At 48.2% G+C, this 17,915-nt stretch overlaps 1 protein-coding gene across 1 annotated transcript in view; it reads right to left on the bottom strand.

Moving 5' to 3' along the window:
* Positions 1–11,510, bottom strand: part of Rybp (RING1 and YY1 binding protein) — a 69,671-nt gene extending 58,161 nt beyond the window's left edge. Inside the window, exons 1-2 of the mRNA XM_046425666.1 lie at positions 11,407–11,510; positions 10,807–10,932 (exon numbers count right to left, since the gene is read on the bottom strand). Coding sequence (XP_046281622.1) covers positions 10,807–10,932; positions 11,407–11,438 — 158 coding nt within the window. The 5' untranslated portion in view covers positions 11,439–11,510. The remainder of the gene's footprint in view (positions 1–10,806; positions 10,933–11,406) is intronic.
* Between the last annotated feature and the right edge of the window lie 6,405 nt (positions 11,511–17,915).

Genomic DNA, 17,915 nt, shown 5'->3' with positions numbered 1-17,915 from the left:
TAGAAGAAACCAGAGGGTCAACTCCGACATAGGCACAGGTATCAACTTCCTCAACAGAACTCCTAAAATTCAGGAATTAATACAATAATTGATAAATGGGATGGCATCAAATTAAAAAGCTTCTGCACAGCAAAGAAAATGAGTGAAACAAGGGAGAAAATATTTGTTGGAAGCTCCTCTTCCAACAGAGAATACTCAGAATATATAAAGAATTCTAAAACTTACCACTCCAAGGGAAGAAAACCCCAATCAATAAATGGGCAAATGAATTAAACAGACCTCTCACAAAAAGAAAATACAAATTGCCAACAAAAATATGAAAAAATGTTCAAAGCAATCAGAGAAATGCAAATCAAAACACGGAGACTTCATCTCAGTCTAGTTAGAATAGAGAACACAGAGAATAATACTGGAGAGGATGTGGGCAAAAAGAATACTCAACTGTTGGCGGGACCATAAATTAGTACAACCACTATGAAAATCAGTATAGAGGTTCCTCAAACGACTATGAATAGAACCACCATATGACCCAGCTACACCACTCCTCCATATTTAATCCTAAAGAATTAAAGCCATCATACTATTATAGCAATACACGAATATCCATGTTTATAGCAGCATGATTTACAACAACCGAATACAGAACCAGTCTAGGTGTCTGTCAATGGAGGAATGGGTAAAGAAAATGCAGTATACAGAATGGAGTTTTATTTAGCCATACAGAATGAAATTATGTCATTCATGAGGAAATGGATGGAAAACTAAAAGCATTATGTTATGAGAGATAAGCCAAACTCAGAAGGTCAAGCTGTGGATGTTTTCTCTCCAATGTGGAAGAGAGCGAGAAAAAGGGGGGGGGGGGTGTCCTCCTGAAAACAGAAGGAGGACCAATAGAAGAAAGGAGCGGGGAAGGAGGAGGAAGGGGAACAGAGAGGTGTAGAGAAGGAAACTGCCCAACTGCACATGTACAGACACATGACAACGAAGCCCAAAGCTTTCAGGTGATTGTGGTGCACATGAAGGTCCCAGAACTAGCACTCTAAACACATTTAGAATGAAAACATTAAATCCGCATACCCAAAATGGTTCTTTAATGAAGGGTTTGGACAAAATTAGTATGCCTTTGAATTAAGAATTTACTATTCAGTTTTCCCCCCAAAATGAAACGATCTAGAAAAAAAATTAATTCCTGCTTTGCTCTCTACAAATAAGAAATCCTAAAATTGTAAAATGTTCACGAACTTCTTCTCCCTTAAAGAATCCAGACTGAACCAGATCAGAAGTCTTCAAATCAGACTTAATTTGTTTCACATCACACATAGCCTGATGTGAAATATCCCACATGGAATACCTACTGCTTTAGAAACTCAACTGCCATCACTCAGATATTTGTAGTCGCCTGAATAAATAAATTACTCAATAAACAAAAATATTTATCAATGGCAGGATTATGAGTAATGTTTATATTTTTTTGTTTTGTCCCCATACTTCCTAAAATAAATGTGTTACCTTCATAACCAAAACAAAGGACAAGGAATCATTTACCAAATGTAACTACAAAATAAAATAACCTATGGAACATTACCTTCTTTAGGTTCTAACCAGCCTTCACTGATATTCCTAATTCCTTTACCCATACAATAAAAATACACAAATAGTTCACAAAGATGCCAGGCTGATACAAGATAAATGGAACCCAGCTCCCACCCTGGAGGACCTGCGCTCAGCTGGGGTGGGAATGTCCATCCACCTAGCAAGTGTCCCAGCTCCCGCACCCTGAAGACAAGTAAGGTGGCTTGGTCACAGAATCCCCACCTCTAGGCAACAAAGAGTGACCCAGGGACTGGGCGAGTGACAGCAGACCTGATTCTTGTAGTTCTTCCTTTGATTCCCTGAGTCCAAATGGATATGGACCTCCTCGTTACTGGCCATGTGCACCAGTAAACTGTCTTGTCTTTGGCTGAAAGAAGTTGAATTCCTTCTTCTTATGACTTTGACCACTCTTGCAGCATTTATGATATTAAATCAGCTTTAGTTTTATAAAAGCATGAAGAGGGTAGCTATAAACCCTCGTGTGACATCTCATCTGTTCTTAGAAGAAAGCAGTCACCAGGTTCACTGTAGCCATGACTAACCACCATGCCCTGTGGAAGACCCAATATGCTGCTGAAACTGGCGGATGCCACTCTTCATTTCTTGCCCCCTCTAAAATCTGCCAAAGTTTCTCTTCGTCTGTATTGCTAGTGCTCTTAAATTGTAGAGAGAAATATTTTGGAAAGTTTTAAGACACTTTTTTTTCTAAACATATCCCTTCTGCTAGTTTCTCTTCACAACCACAGGATAATTTAAACAGAGGAAGGAAAGCAGAGGAGATAGTAGCATCAAACTCTCATGATTTCTGAGTAGTACAGTGGTACATCTGCATTACCTTTACTCAGAATTCATTTTGGCAACATTTGACTGTTTTTGTCAATTAACTATACGGAAATGAAAATACAGCTAAAAAAATGAATGAATTGCATGAGTCAAGACTTCAACTTAACAGAAATAATCCAAATTACTTGACAGATGGTAGCGTCCACAGTGTCCAAGGTCCAACTATCATGCACAAAGGGTCCAGCTATCAAGTGAAGTTATTAGGGCAGAACAAGAGCACAACATTTCCAACACTACTTAGTATGTTTTGTAAACATTTTTAAGTCCCCTTAAGGTGACAGTTTACAAACATACAACTTTAGTTCCTTAGTACCCGCCAAAATAGGTTTTGTACCACACGATCAATCCCTTGCTTCATTATTACCAACCAGACTTTCCAACGTGATTTCTGGCTACTGACACCATGAACTGGACAACCAGAAATAAGGCTTTTCACAATTAATGTTACTTAGGTAAACACACCAATGATCTGAAGTTCAAAAACCCCACTCTAGGAAGTGAGTTAAATGCACAGTCTACAGCCCCTGCATCTGTAATCCTGTTTTAATTTCAAGTACTTGTTTAGAAAACAAAACCAGAAAAACAGGAATACTACCCAGACTTCATAAAGACCACCTGTGCCTAACCCAGTCACATTAAACAAACACACAAGATGACAGCTCTAATATATAAGAACGTTTAATAGAACTTTTGGGGGGATGGGGGGTGAGAGAGACAGGGTCTCACTATATTGCCCAAGCAGGGCTCCAATTTGTGAGCTCAATGTGTGCTCCCACCCCAGCCTCCCCAAAAGTTGGGATGGGCGGTACATCCCCCCCCACAGTATTAGAATTCTTTCTGGAACTCTTTTCTTACAGTCTTCATTTATTCTGTACAGTACGTATTTACTGAACCCCTACCAAGTGCCAGGCATTGTAATAAACATAGGAAAATAAAGATACAAAAGAAAAGTCCTGCCCTCAAGATGAGACAACACAACAGAAGCACACTGAAGATCCCATAAATATAGTTCCAAGTGTTATGACAGAGATATGCATGACTGCAGGGGAAAGAAAGGCTTCCTGAGGCCTGAGAGAGGACAGAGAGACATCTAGTCAGGACACAAGAAGAAAGGAAAAAGCCAGGCATGGAGGCACATGCCTGAAATCCCAGGAGCTAGGGAGGCTGAAGCAGGAGGATCTCAAGTTCAAAGCCAGCCTCAACAAAGGCGAGGCCCTAAGCAACTCAGTGAGACCCTGTCTCTAAATAAAATACAGAATAGGGCTGGGGATGTGGCTCAGTGGTCCAGTGCCCCTGAGTTCAATCTAGGAAGGAAGGGAGGGCATTTCAAAAGAAACCACAGAAGAGCATGAAGGCATGCAAGTGAGACCCCACAGTCCACACTCAGAACACACCATACTGGGTGTGTGGAGGGCAAATGAGGTAGTGGTGGGCTGCTCCCAGAAATTCTAAACAAAGACAGAGGAAGGAACCCAATCCCAAAGCTCTTCGTGATACTCAGGATTTGAATTCTATCCTAAAGACAATGAGAACCAGGTCATAATTTTAACCAGGAACTGGAATGTTCTGGTTGGCATTTGAGAAAACACTTTTACATTAACTCAGCTTTTCAACCTGTGGGGTAAGAACTGTCTTTAAGTAGCCCAAGTAAGAAACCCAGGACGCAGTGGCTTTCCTAACCCTATGTACACAGGCAGAGGTAGTGATGGGTGGATGGTAAGTAGTACCTGGGCAGACACGGGAGAAGTAAAAAAGTGTGGATGATGTCATCTGAATAGAGTGATGAAGGTACAGGAGAGGAGGGGGCAAAGAACTAAGTAACTTATATCTGCCTACAGAACAAATCTGACATGCAAGAATCAGGGAGGCCCAAAGTTTCTCTCTGCCCTCTTTCAAAAAGCACTTACTTTAAAAAAAAAAAAAAAAAAAAAAAAAGGCACTGTCTGTCTCTACCTTGGATTCAACTCGCTCCACTCTCACTGCACCACTCACATCCAGGGTGCTATCCACCACTGGCCATCTTCTTATGCACTAACTTTCCAACAAGTTTGTTAAGTTCCCTGAAAGCAGGAGTTTCCCACTTATTTAACCAATGCCTTAAAACTGAAGTGACTGATGAACATACTACTGACGAAAGGCCATGACTGACTCCCTTTATGACCACTGGAAAGTCTTACACACCAGGCCCCACTTCTCTCACACTGGGTGCTGTGCTGCCAGGAGGCGGCAACTGCTGAGGTAGGTAAGTGAAGAGGGCGGGAGGGGTCCTCCCTCTACAATGTGTAAACAAGGGTCTGCATACCAAGAGCTGAGCGTTAAGAGATTCTTAGGGATAAAACTGGGAAAATCAGAACTGCACACAACAGATAGGAGTCTTGCAAACACCACTATGACTGAAAGAAGCCAGAACCACACTGTTTATACTCTTAAGATTCCATTCAAAGAGAATTCAAAAACAAGCAAAGCCTTATCTCCTGTGCTACAAGTCAGGAGAGCAGGGGCAGGTGGCAGAGTACAAGGGCTTCTGGGAATGTTCTCTTTAAGAATCTGATGCAGAATCTGGTCCCAGTTACAAACACACAATCACCTTGTGAAAGAGCAGCAAATCTTTAAACTCACAATACATGCACCTTCAATTCAAAAAACTCTCTAAAAAAATGAAAAATAAACAAACTACGGGGCAGGGGTTGTAGCTCTATGGTAGAGCACTTGCCTCACACATGTGAGGCCCTGGATTCGTTCTCGGCACCACATAAAAATAAACAAATAAAAACAAAGATATTGTGTCCATCTACAACTTAAAAAAAAAAATAACTACGGTTGCTTGACAATTTTCTAAATCTTACAGTTTCTTCACACCTACTGAAGTACACAACCAATGTATGCCATGTAAATAATACATAAATGAATCTGTTCACACCCTCCCAACTCAATGACTAACAGAAACTGGTTAGTCTGAGCTTAGTCTACAGCATGCAACTCACTTTAGTAGGTTCTGCACCAATACTGCAGCTCTACGAAATGAGCTAACCTGCACAGGTAAAACTACACCTTAATTATCCTCAAGCATCAAATAAAAGTAGCCCATTTCCTAACAGTGAAAATGCATACCTCAACACTGGTCCACAGGAGGCCTCTGCCTGGTCTTCCTCACTCCACAGTTCCTAATCCTACCAATTGCTTCACGGCACTTGTGGCCAACTGAAGTTATCTCATTTTTCTGTCCACTTGCTTTTCTTCTCTTCCTCTCCACAGTATTTCAAATCCCATGAGGATAGAGACCTTCTCTGTCTTTACACCACTGCATACCCAGAGCCCAGATGGCGGTATGCTCAATAAAAACATGTCAAATGACCACAACTACCCAGGTAATTTACTTTAAGGTCATCAAGTACACACAGGATCAAGTCAGTACCAATAAATCAGTTAAGTCCAATGCAACAGCAAACACAAAATAAATTATCACTCCATTCCTGGGTAAGAGTAATCTTTGAAACCGTACCAGCTTTTGTACCAGCTCTGAGGTTGAAAGGTTTGATAAGGTTTGATGATTTCGAAGACAGAGGCAATTTTTCCATGTATTTTATGGAGTATTCCTGTAAAAGACAAACATAACAAAACCAAGTACCTAAGGTGTAAAGCCACGGTTTGGATCCTCAGGAAGCACTGTTAGCCTGGCCTTCCTCTGTCCCAGTGCAGGTACCTCCTCCTCTTTCGGGGGTTTCCTTCCTAAAAAGCATCACCAGGTGACACCCTTACAAAGCTTCCAGCAAAAGTCATAACTAAGTTGTGTTTTCCCACAAAAAGTCTGCAACAGTTCATAATTACCTGTTTTGAGTTGGCAAGGTACCTGCATTTAAGGGGGGAAGATTCCAAAAGTACAAATGCAAAGAATCAGGGAGTCTAGAACAAGAAAAACCACACACAACACTGCTGCTGCCTCTCCCTGCACTCCAATATCCTGAGTACCAGCTTTTTTTTTTTTAAGAGATAATTTCTTAATATTTATTTCTTAGTTATTCTTGGCGGACATAACATCTTTGTTTGTATGTGGTGCTGAGGATGGAACCCGGGCCGCACGCATGCTAGGCGAGCGCAATACCACTTGAGCCACATCCCCAGCCCAGTACCAGCTTTTTTTTAAAGCAAGTTATTTATTCCCACACCACAGCACTAGCCAAAGTCAGGAATCCTCGCTTCTACTTGTCTATAAAGGCTCCCAAAACAGTGAACTTTTCAGAGGTGCAGTTGTCAAATGATCAGGAATTAAATAAAGCATGATTTCAATTCAACATCATAAGAGCAAAGTTCTAAATCTGTGGCAATTAGCCAAAACAAAACTTTTCTAATTTTTCAAGTGAATGCAACATAAACAGCAGTTGAAAACAAAAATTACAGCCCTATTAGCAAAGAAACATTCATTAATAAGAACATGGAGCAATGTTTTGGTAATTTTTATTTTAAAGACAACACTGCACTCACAGTCATAAGACCACAAAAGCAAAATGCTTCTTCACCAGTCTAGGAAGTGACTACCAGACACCTGCAAGTGCAGCTTAAGAGAACAGTTAGGCAGATCCCAACATCCAGCTTTGCTTCCCTTCCTCTCTTAAGGCAGCATCTTCTTTTTGTGTGTCTGTCAAAGCAGGAAGAGAAGCACTACTACAGCGATCACATAGGAAGGGATAGGATTCTCTTCCTACCCACCTGCCACCTCTCTTAACACTGAACCCCCCTCTTTATTTTCCATCCAGCAGCACTGCGAAGCAACTCTCTGGCGGCCCCTGACTCCTCCATGCTCCAGGATCAGAGACTTTCTATCAGAGAATAGGCATAAGGTAACCAGCTTAGGTGATGAAAGGTTCTAAACTACACTGTGGTGATGACATCACAACTCTTTAAAATGACAAAAAAAAAAAATTAATTGCAGCATTAGCAATGGACGAATGCTATATGTAAATTACACCTTAACAAAAGTTTATGGGTTCGCTGTTGTTGTTTTATATTGGGGATTGAACTCAAGGGTGCTTTACCACTGAACCACATTCGCAGTCCTTTTATCATGAGGCAGCATCCAGCAAAGTTGCTGAGGTTAGCCTCCAACTTGGTCCCTTCTGATGACGGGTGTGCATCACCAAGCAGGACCTCAAAAAAGATTTTAAAACAAATAATGACCAAGGGCTAGAGAGTGGGATAGTGTGCTTGGGAAAAAATTGCATAAAAGAACCAGAGACCCAACACGTAATTAATAATACATCTAAAACATGTATCTCCATTGCCCCTGAGCCTTCCAAGGGGACTATTACAAATTCCTTAGGACCTTAGCATATTCCTTACGACCTTTTTATCTCCCTTTCATTCTGCTCCCCCCAAAAAAGAAAAGAAGTCCTCACTCTGAATCACCTTCATGATTATACCTACAGAATTAAAAACAACTGATGCACATGGCAATAACAGTGTAAAGCTGGCAGGTGATTCTAGAGAAATCAATTCTAGTTGTCCAAAAGAAGGGGGGGAAGGGAACCATGTGATTGATTCCCCAAGCCAGACTGCTTCAATCCCATTTTTTATTGCCTCTCAGAGTCTTTACAAGTTGAATTACAGTCATCTGGATACATGTCTTGCCATCCTTTACACATGTCCCTCTCCTACCCAATGCCTTCAACAGTATCTTCCACAGCCTAGGAAGAGTGGCAGTATTTTCCTAATCATATTTAGGAATATCAACTCTGTCTTCATAGGGCAAATAGAGTTCTGTTCACTGCTGGGCTCCCACTAATTCAAAGCTGTTCTCCCAGACTGACTGGTAGATGACACTGACAATAAAGAAAAGAATGACCAAAAACTTCAAAATAACCATGGGCTAGACAACTAGGCTGTTAAAATACAGCTAAAACAATTTCTATGTCAGTCAACAAATTGTTCTAAAATCCCTGATTTTTGCCTATTACCCAGTTCCAAAACTCAACAACAGGGCTGGGTTGTAGCTCAGGGGTAGGGCATTTGTCTAGTATGTGCAAGGTCCTGGCTTCAATCCCCCCCAGACTGGAAAAGAAAGAAAAAGGAAAAAAAAAAAAAAGTTTTGTACTGCCGTCAATACCAAGTCTGATTAATACCAGACAAGACAGAAAACGTCAGGTTCATATCAAACCTGTGAGGTACCAAAAAAAAGACCCAAGAAAAAACAGCGCAGTGGCAAGTATCACAGAGAAATTAACCAAGCTAATGCACAGAAGGACAAGATGAAACCCATCAAAAACTCACTGTCCCCACACGACGCCCATCCGTAATTGAGGAAAGCCAAGGTGTTAACTGAATTCTGATTAATGCCTTCTGCAAAGATCTAAAACACTAAAATAGTGATAATAACCAAAGTCAAAGAAATCTCAGTCAAATAAGAGTATCACAACTTGGTGAGAGTTCAAGTCCTCAGACATGTGAAATGTATGTTCAAATACTACTCAATGACAGACATCAAAAAAACTGCCTGAGGATCCATAAAGGTACTACAAGCAACTTTGCCTGAACTTACTCTGAAATATTTCATAGTATTTGTTAAAAACTGAATTTCACTGTCATCATCTGTGGCCCTAAAAAAAACTTTATTCTTTAAAGTCAAAACCTTCCACGTGCTTCCAAAAACCTGATGAGTCAGGTTTTTAAAAAACTTTTCTGCAGAAACTGAAATGCATTTCATTATGAGATAATTATTCCCAGCAATAAATCAGATGTAAACTTTTGAGTTTGGCTTAAGTTTCTATTCACCAGTGAGATTCTCAAGTTCTTAGGAGTTTCCTATCATTTACTTGAACACCATCTACAGTAACACTCAAAGCAAAACCACAATAAAGAGGTTTGGCCTCTGAGGGATTCTACATGTAAAAAACATTACTCATAAATAATACACAATCACTATTGTTTAAGTAACAAATATGTTTCTAAAGTTTCATGCCATCTGATGGAATCCCCTATTTTAGATAGCAAAACAAAATCCATGAAACCATGAATAAAGGTTTTGTTTTTTAATTTTAAGTAAACCTATGATGAATTTTAAGTAAATCTATGATGATACAAAAAGTTGACATGAATTTACTTTTAGGAAAACTACTTATGGGGAAATATCTTCCTCAAGTTCTATACTATTTTTATTGAGGAGTTTCATTACTTAAGAGTTAGTGGAAATCACAGAATAGTTCTACCGGCAATTGGACAAAATAACCCCACTTACATGCTTTTAGATTGTCCAGTATCCTATTTAATCCCAGGTATAAACACAGCAAGGAACCCTCAACACGACACATTCAAATAACTACATCCAGTTGGAGCACTACTACACAGACACATTGGAACACCACCAATCAAAAACAGGTAGCTAGTGCAATGAGACTCCTGGCCACCGACTTTAAGTTCTAAAGCATACACCAAGAACTGAATGTCTTCCTTTGACACACACCCCAACGCCTGCCCATTAAATGATACCAAGAACAGTTTCACTTCAAACACGACTGAAATTCCAGATAAAAGTTTAAGGATGACCGGAAGACCACAAAATCAGTCTTGACATTTCCTCCCAGGGGATCCAGAGTAGTTCTACTCCGTTGGTACCATACAGTCTACCACCTTCATTTACATGAAAAGGAATTCTTTCAACCAACATTATTTTCATCACAATGAAGCTTAAAACACAAACTTCAAAATAGTCATTCCATTCACTTCACATTTTGCAAAACCCCATCACCACTCTGCATAAGCTAATCATGCAGGTGAAAGAGAAAAAAAAAAAAAAAAACCTGACAACTCAGCCTTCCAAAACATGCACTTTCTTTATCATACCCCCAACGTCTATTTTCAAGTGCAAGAAAATAACAGACATTTGCAGCTCCAACAAGAAAAGCACAACCAGCCTTTCTGTACTACCACCATTAAATTTCCCAAAGAAGAGGAAAATAACTCAGGACAGGCAAATTAAAACCATTCTGCACATGGAAGAAATTTTAAAAAAATAAAAAATTTTTTTAAAAAAAGGTCTCATGTCCTACAATCCATAGCAAGAGCACTGCTTCCTCTCTTTCCGAGCCAACACCAATAAGCCAAAAGGATACAAGTGTCAACCCCGGCGTCTGTATGAAATAAGACGAAAACCTGGGAAAATTCCTTCCCATAAATCATCCCGGGAACACGAGGCACTGCACCCAACGCCGAAGACACACGACCCCAAACCCGTCGCCCACCCCCAGGGCGCAGGAAAAGCCGCGATCAACAAGTTGGAGCCGGGGCAGAAAAGTACAGCTCGCCGCCCTCCCCCCCCACCCCCCCAAAAAAATTTTTTTAAAGCCCAGTGCCCGACAAAGGGGGCCGGGCGCCGCGTACCTGGTGGAGGTGCCTTTCCGCACGTCGCAGATGCTGCATTTGAAGGCTTCGGCGCTGTTCCTGAAGGTGCACACGCTGCAGTCCCAGAAGCCCTCGTCCGCGGCGGGCTTGGCTTGCCTCTTCGGCCTGCGCGAGCGGGGACAGGGCACAGCAAAACACAGGCGCGCGTGAGCGGCGCGGTGCCGCAGGAATCCGGCGCGGCAAACTTCGCGGCGCCCCCCGCCCACCCCGCGCGGCCGCCAGCCCGGCCGGGGGCCTCGCGCACCCGCGGCCGACCGGAGGCCGCGGCGGGCGGGCGGCGCGTCCAGGGGGCGCGGGGCGGCGCGGCGGGGCGCGGGCCGCCGCCGCCGCCCGCCCGCCCGCGCCGCCTCCTCCCCACCTGGGCAAATCTCCTTTGTCTGGGAGGAGCGGCGGCGGCGGAGGGCGGCTGAGGAGGAGCCGCCATGGCTGCGGCGCGCACGGCCCCGGCCCGCGCGGAGCGCCGCCGCCGCCCGCCGGTCTCCATCTTAGCCGCGCCTCCCCGCGCGCGCCGCTCGGGCCTAGTCGCCGCCGGCCCCCGCCGCCCCGGCCTCCCTTCCGCCAGCGGCGCCCAGCAGGTACCTGGTCGGGCTCTTCTTGTCGCCCATGGTCATGGACGGGCTGCGCCCAGCCCCCCCCGCCGCCGCCGCCGCCGCCGCCCGCAGGAGAAACGCCGCCCGGGAGTCGTCGCGGACCGGCCCCCCTCCCTCCCCCGCGCCCGCCCGCCCTCAGCCGCCGGGGCTCGAGCTCGGCCGCCGCCGCCGCCGCCGCCAGTCTCCGGACGAGACTAGTCCCCGCCAGCGCCGCCTCCGCCGAGTGACTGACGAGGGGCGGGGCCGGCGCCGCGCGTCACGCGCCGGGTGGCCAATGGGAGCGCGGCGGCCGGCGCCGCGGGGGCGGGGGCGGGGCGCGGGGGAGGCGGGGCGTGGCGGACGTGAGCCGGCCGGCGGCGTGCGTGCCCGGGAGCGTGTGCGCGCGGGGGGCGCGCGTGCCTGCCGGGGGCCTTAGCCGCCCGGCGCGGCGGAGCGTGCGAGCCCGGCGGGGCGCACGTGGCCGCGCCCGGGGGCGGGCAACCGGCGGCGGGGCTCTGGCACGGCCGCCCCGCGGGGCAGCCGCCCAGCCCCCGACCCCCCGAGCGGCGCCCGAGAAGTAGTTGTGCGCAGTTTGCGCGCGCCGCGGGGGCTGGCAACAGCCGCGCCGCTCGCCGCGCCTCGAGGCTTGCAGCTCCCCGGCGGCCGGCAGGGCCTCCTCTGGCCCGCGTGCCCGGACGCACTTGTGCTCCTCTGCCACGCGGAGCTCCGGAGCCGCCGCCTCCAAAGTCCCGGCCTCGGGTGGAGACGGCGGCCGGGTCGCGGGAGGGAACTCTGCAGAGAGGGTGTGGTGCAACTAATGCCCCAGGCCAGACCCCGGGCTGCGGGCCGTCGGCTCCCCCTCCGACTCCCCCGAGCCTAAATAGGGCGTTTCCCCCGAGAAGTTGCCGTTCAGATCCTGGCGACCACATGCCTGCCTTCCAACCTTGTGCCGCAGCTCCTCGCCTCCAAAATGAGGCTCGTAACCCTCCTCCTACGGAGGTTTCGAGAATTCAGAGACACAATGGGTGGGAAGCGCGCAGATCCGCGCCTGGGCCCTGTCCGTGCACCTCGGGGGGTGGGAACGGGCGAGCCCCTCACTTTGCCCCGCTCCGGATCGCGCCAGCCTGGCCGACGTGACTCGGGAAGGGACGTCTGCCCAGGGCCGCCGGGGAGAGGCTAGGGGCCAGACCCCAGAGGCAGAGGTCGCGGAGGCCGGGCCCAAGCCCCAGGTGGGGGAGGCACGGGACCACAGGATGTGCAGGAGGTGGTGGCTGGGTGCGGTGCGGGAGGCAGATAAGACGGGCCTAGGCCCCGTGGACACACACAGTGGGTCGTTATCAAGACTGGCCCGCGGAGGGTACGCCGGGAGAGGCCGAGAACCCAGGAAGCAGGAAGTCCTAGGATCAGTCCAGGGATCAGAAGGGAGAGAGTAAAAGAGGGAGGCAGTGTGACCACGATAAGCTTGATCAGCACTCGATGTCCTCTCCAGGCAGGCAGGCACACCCAGGAGGGCCAGGAGGAGCAGCCTGTTTAACAAGGGTCAGCAACCTCCCGGCCGCCTGCTCAGCTGCCTCCTCAGGAGGAGAGGAGGAAGAGGGAGGCTGGATCCCTTGGGGCAGAGGGGCCATAGAAGCCAAGGAACAGAGCCATGGCCCAGTGCCTGCTGCCCTGGCCTCTGGCGTCTGCGTGGCATGCTCCCAGGACTCTGCCCCTGGGGTGGGAAGGTACTGGGCATGAGGAAATGCCCCTGGAGGACGAGGAGGCACTTCAGTGGTAGAGGCTGCCTAGGAGGCATGAGGGCCTGGGTTCGATCCCCTGAGCCTCAAAATAAAAAGAAAGAAACCACTGGAGGAGTGGCCTCGGGGAGAAAACCCGTAGTCAATCCTTCGCGGAAAGGAGAATGACTTTGTTATTATTATTTGTAAAGTAAAATACACAAGCCGGATGCGGCAGGGCAGGCCCGGGATCCCAGCAAGTTGGGAGGCTGAGCCTGGAAGATGGCAGGATCCAGGAGACTCAGCAACTTAGCAAGACCCTGTCTCAAAAATAAGAAGGACTGGGGTGGAGTGTAGTACCAAAAGAAAAAGTAAAATACACAAATCATCCTGTGGCTTGGTGCGTATTGTGACACCCGTGAATCCACCATCCAGGTGAAAGTAGAAGCCGTTTTCATCCTCCCCCTGAGCTGCCCACTGTTCCAGCCTCGGCTCCAGAGTGCCATACCCACGGCCAGGCACCTCAACGTGATATCCATCCAGGCTGTCGCCTATATCCGCCATTCATTCTTCTTTGTTTGCTTAATTAAGTGTGTGGAGTCCCGTTTCAGTTACACCACGATTTATCTGTCCATAGGACGTTGACTTTTTTCAGTCTCCCTCCTTTGTCTCTGTTAACTTTCCAGAAAATAAATCATCTTTTAAAATACAGATACTAAGGGAAAGAGAGGTTCCAGAATACAGAGCTAGTCACCAGGAACTTGATCAGGTCCACAGATCACCCTGCGGCCGGAACTGTAGAGGCCCTGATTGGGTTCAGAGGTTGGAGGTGAATGTCGATGGTCTCCTCCTGGTTTACCTACTTAGGGGCCTGGCCGGCCGATGGGACTCTTCTGAAAGAGTGTGTGTGCCACCGGGGATAGCAGAGGACACCTACAGCTGCACAGACGGGAATGTCAAGATGAACCTGGTGGCAAGTTCAGAGACCAACCAGATTCCCCAGGTTGTCCCAAGGTGTTGCCATGCACCAGTTAGGAGGGGGGGACAAGTAAGAGGTGACAGCTCCTGTGGGCTCCAATCTTGCCTCTCCCTGTCACCATTCATTTGCTTTTGGTGGGCTGTTTGGTAGAGGGGGCATTCTGGGGATAGAGCCCAGGTGCACTTAACCACACTGAGCCACATCCTGGCCCTTTTTTATTTATTTATTTATTTATTTTATTTTGGACAGAGTCTCCCTAAGTTGCTCAGGGCCTCGCTCATTTTAGGCTGGCCTCAAACCTGCGGCCCTCCTGCCTCAGCCTCCCAAGTTGCTACAGAGGCCAACCAGATGCCAGGTGAGGGGATGCAAAGAGAGGGAGGGTAGGGCTATGTTCGTTCCCTGGAAAAGCGAAGGCTGCCCAGGAGAAGACCAGGCCAGAGCTCTGGGCAGCTAAGGCTCCCGGCTGTGGCTAAGGCTCGGGAGGAGAGGCGAGGCTGGAGGGGCAGCCCTGGCTAGGCCCTGTGGCAAGAGAACGAGCCTGAGTTAGGTGAGAGAGCTGTCCCCCGAGTGCCTGGGAACCACTCAGGGCTCACCAAGAGGCACCTCCACCTGGGGCTGCCTGCAGAGCTGGGAGAGGCAGACCCCGGGGAATGGGAGGTAGGGGAGGGTCCTTTGAAATGGCTGGGGAACAGGGCCAGGAGGGTCAGTGTGGGTGGGCCTCCTTCCTTCCTTTGGCTCAGGAGCCCTGTGCATGCCAGAGGAAGGGTTTGCAGAGTGTCCAGCTCAGCGGCCTCCTGCCTTCAAATGAACATTGCCACCCCCAGGCAGGAGCCCTGCTCACCCACCACGCCTGAGACTCTGTCCTTAGGACAGAGAAACAAGCCGCACCCCTGCTTCTCCAGAGGGTCTGAGTCCTGTACCATGCGCTAGGCTCTCACTAATTTGCAGCGAAAGGAGGAAAATCAGGAGTGAATAAAGGAATGCTTTGACCCAGTAAATTACCAACAACTGATTCTTGGGAAACAGTATTTTTCACTCTGAGGTTATCTCCTTCCAATTCACAACATCCTGTCTTTAATGGAGAGGTGGCATTAATCACCGCGGTGGTCTGAATGTGTCCCCCACAACCCATGTGCCTCTCTTAATATGTCCTCAATCAGCCAAATCGACAGTTGACAGCTGTGCCTTGGTCCTCTCCCCTCACCGACGTCATCCTTGATGTTTCCAGGGGACCAAGATGTCAATGACTTTGAGGGAACTTTCAGAGCTGGTGTGACTGAGCAGAAAACCGGATCTCAGGATGACCAGAGAGGTCACCCACGGCGGGCAGGAGCTGGGGAAGTCAGGCTTTGCACCCTAATTGGTGAGAATTAACGCGCTGCTTTGCGTGAACGCTGCTTCGGTGGTTTAAGAGAGAAAATTGCTTCTTGGAGCATCTAACCACTTGGTTTCCCTAAGGACACACACGGGCTGCCGTGGGTGGACTCTGGAGAGGGATGCTGCAGACAGGAGGGATTCCTAAGGAAGCAGAGAGGCCAGCTTCCCGGACCAGCATGTCAGGGAACCAGTTGCAGTGTCACCTGTGCACATGCTCATCCGGAACGTGGAGTTTTATGGACCTGCCTCTTCCGCAGCAGGAAATATCAATTCCAATTGTCCTGGGTCCCCGTTGCCCACCATTTGCAAAACTTAAACGACATCATAGACCTAAGTGTACACCCTTAAAACTTCCGGAAGAAAATATTGAGAGAAAACCTTCATGGGCTTGTGTAGGCAAAGATTTCATAGGCGCCAGGCACAGGGGCACACACCTGTGATCCCAGCAGCTCAGGAAGCTGAGGCAGGAGGATCGCAAGTTCAAAGCCAGCCTCAGGAACTTAGCAAGGACCTAAGCAACTTAGCAAGACCCTGTGTTAAAATAAAAAATAATAATAATAAAAAAGGGCTGGGGATGTGGCTCAGTGGTTAAGCACCCCTGGGTTCTAACCCTAACCCTAACCCCTCCCCCCCAAAAAAAAAGATTTACTTAAGAATGACACCAAAAAAACTGATACATGGAAAAAAAAAAAAAAGTTTAGGCTTCATCAGAACTGAAAACTTCTCTTTGAAAGACAGTGTTAAGAAAATGAAGAGCCAGGTCAAAGACTCGGGGGGGGCGGGGAGGGTCAGAATATTCACAGAACACGTACCTGATGAAGCACTCATGTCCAAAACGTCAGAAGAACTTGAACTGGACAGGAAGAAGGCCAGCAGCCTCAGGAAACGCAGGCCAAGGTTGTGAACGGACATTTCCCCCAAAGATAGACGTGTGACCACATGAAACCAGGCCCGGCAGCCCTGTTCAGTAGGGAGCACACACGCGCACAACCACAGCGAGGTGGTGTCTCTGCGTGTCGGAATGGCTGAAATCAAAAAACCTGTCCATGCCAAGTGCTGGGGAGGCACTGGGGCAACCCTCCCACATTGCCAGGGGGAGTGCAATATGGTACATTTCCTCTGGAAAAGCACTTTGGCAGTTTCTTATCAAGTTAAACATACACTTACCATATGAGCCAGCAATCCCACTCCTAGGGATCTACCAAGAGAAGCGGAGGCATATGTTCACGCAGAACCCTGCAGCAGACACTTGCCGTGGCTTTCCTCGTGGGCGCCCAAACTTGGAAACAACCCAGACGCCCTCCGGCTGGCGAACGACAGCACATCGTGGTACATCCACGCCATGGAGTACTACTGAGCGATTAAAAGGAACCAACTGCTGGCCTGGCCCCAGGCGACATGCACAGATCCCAAATGCACTCTCTGAAATGAAGGAAGCCAGGCTCAGAATACAGCGACCCGTGGGACTGATGGCACCGATGTAGATTTCCGGTACAGGAGAAGCGATGGAGATGGAGAAGAGGTTGGGGGGTGCAGGGCTTGGTGTGGGAGGAGGATTTGGGGAGGAGACAGAAATGGAATACATCTCAATTTGAAACTTTTGTGTGTGTGTGGTACCAGGGATTGAACCCAGGCGCAGTTAACCACTGAACCACATCCCCAGCTCTTTTTCAATATTTTATTTAGGGAAAGGGTCTCACTGAGTTACTGAGGCTAGCTCTGAACTCACGATCTTTTTTTGGGGTCGGGGGGGTACCGGGGTTTGAACTCAGGGGCTCTGGACCACTGAGCCACCTCCCCAGCCCTATTCTGTATTTTATTTAGAGACAAGGTCTCACTGAGTTGCTTAGGGCCTCGCTGTTGCTGAGGCTGGCTTTGAATTCGAGATCCTCCTGCCTCAGCCTCCCGAGCCGCTGGGATAACAGGCGCGTGCAGCAGACTTGATTGTGGAATTCCTTACGAAAGGAAATGTATCAGTCAAAACTGAACCCCGTGCGCCAAAAAGGCTAAGTTTTAGTGAACGTAAGTTAGACCTCAGTAAATCTAACTTCCAGTCATTCTGGGTCGAGAAGTTCTCCAAACCCGTACATTCCGTCTCACTTTCCCTCTTAAAGTGGCCGCCCTGAGAACTAGCACTCCGTGGTCTTGCTGTGGGCCTGGCCCTGGGCGACCTGTGCTGTCCCAAGGGCCATCCAGGCCATGGCCCTGGGAGGTGCCCTGGACTCCTCCCTCCCTCCCCTCTGCTAAGTCCATCTGCACTTGACCTTCAGGGTACGTCCTGAACCTGGCCCCTTCCCCTGACCTCCGCTGCGGCCACTCCATTCCGAGCGAGGCTCACCTAGCAGCCCCCTCAGTGGCCTCCCCAGGTCCCCTCCTGCTCCCTGCACCTGTTAGATATGCCATGGTGACAGCTTCCAGAACTTTCTGATTGATTTCTGTCGGAAAAGA

The sequence above is a fragment of the Marmota monax genome, unplaced genomic scaffold (assembly GCF_021218885.2).
Source record: "Marmota monax isolate L192 unplaced genomic scaffold, Marmota_monax_Labrador192_F-V1.1 WCK01_AAM20220418_F8-fsc00028, whole genome shotgun sequence".
Taxonomy (NCBI): Eukaryota; Metazoa; Chordata; class Mammalia; order Rodentia; family Sciuridae; genus Marmota; species Marmota monax.
The sequence above is the reverse complement of the archived record's forward strand: the minus strand, read 5'-3'. Positions and strand labels throughout refer to the sequence as shown.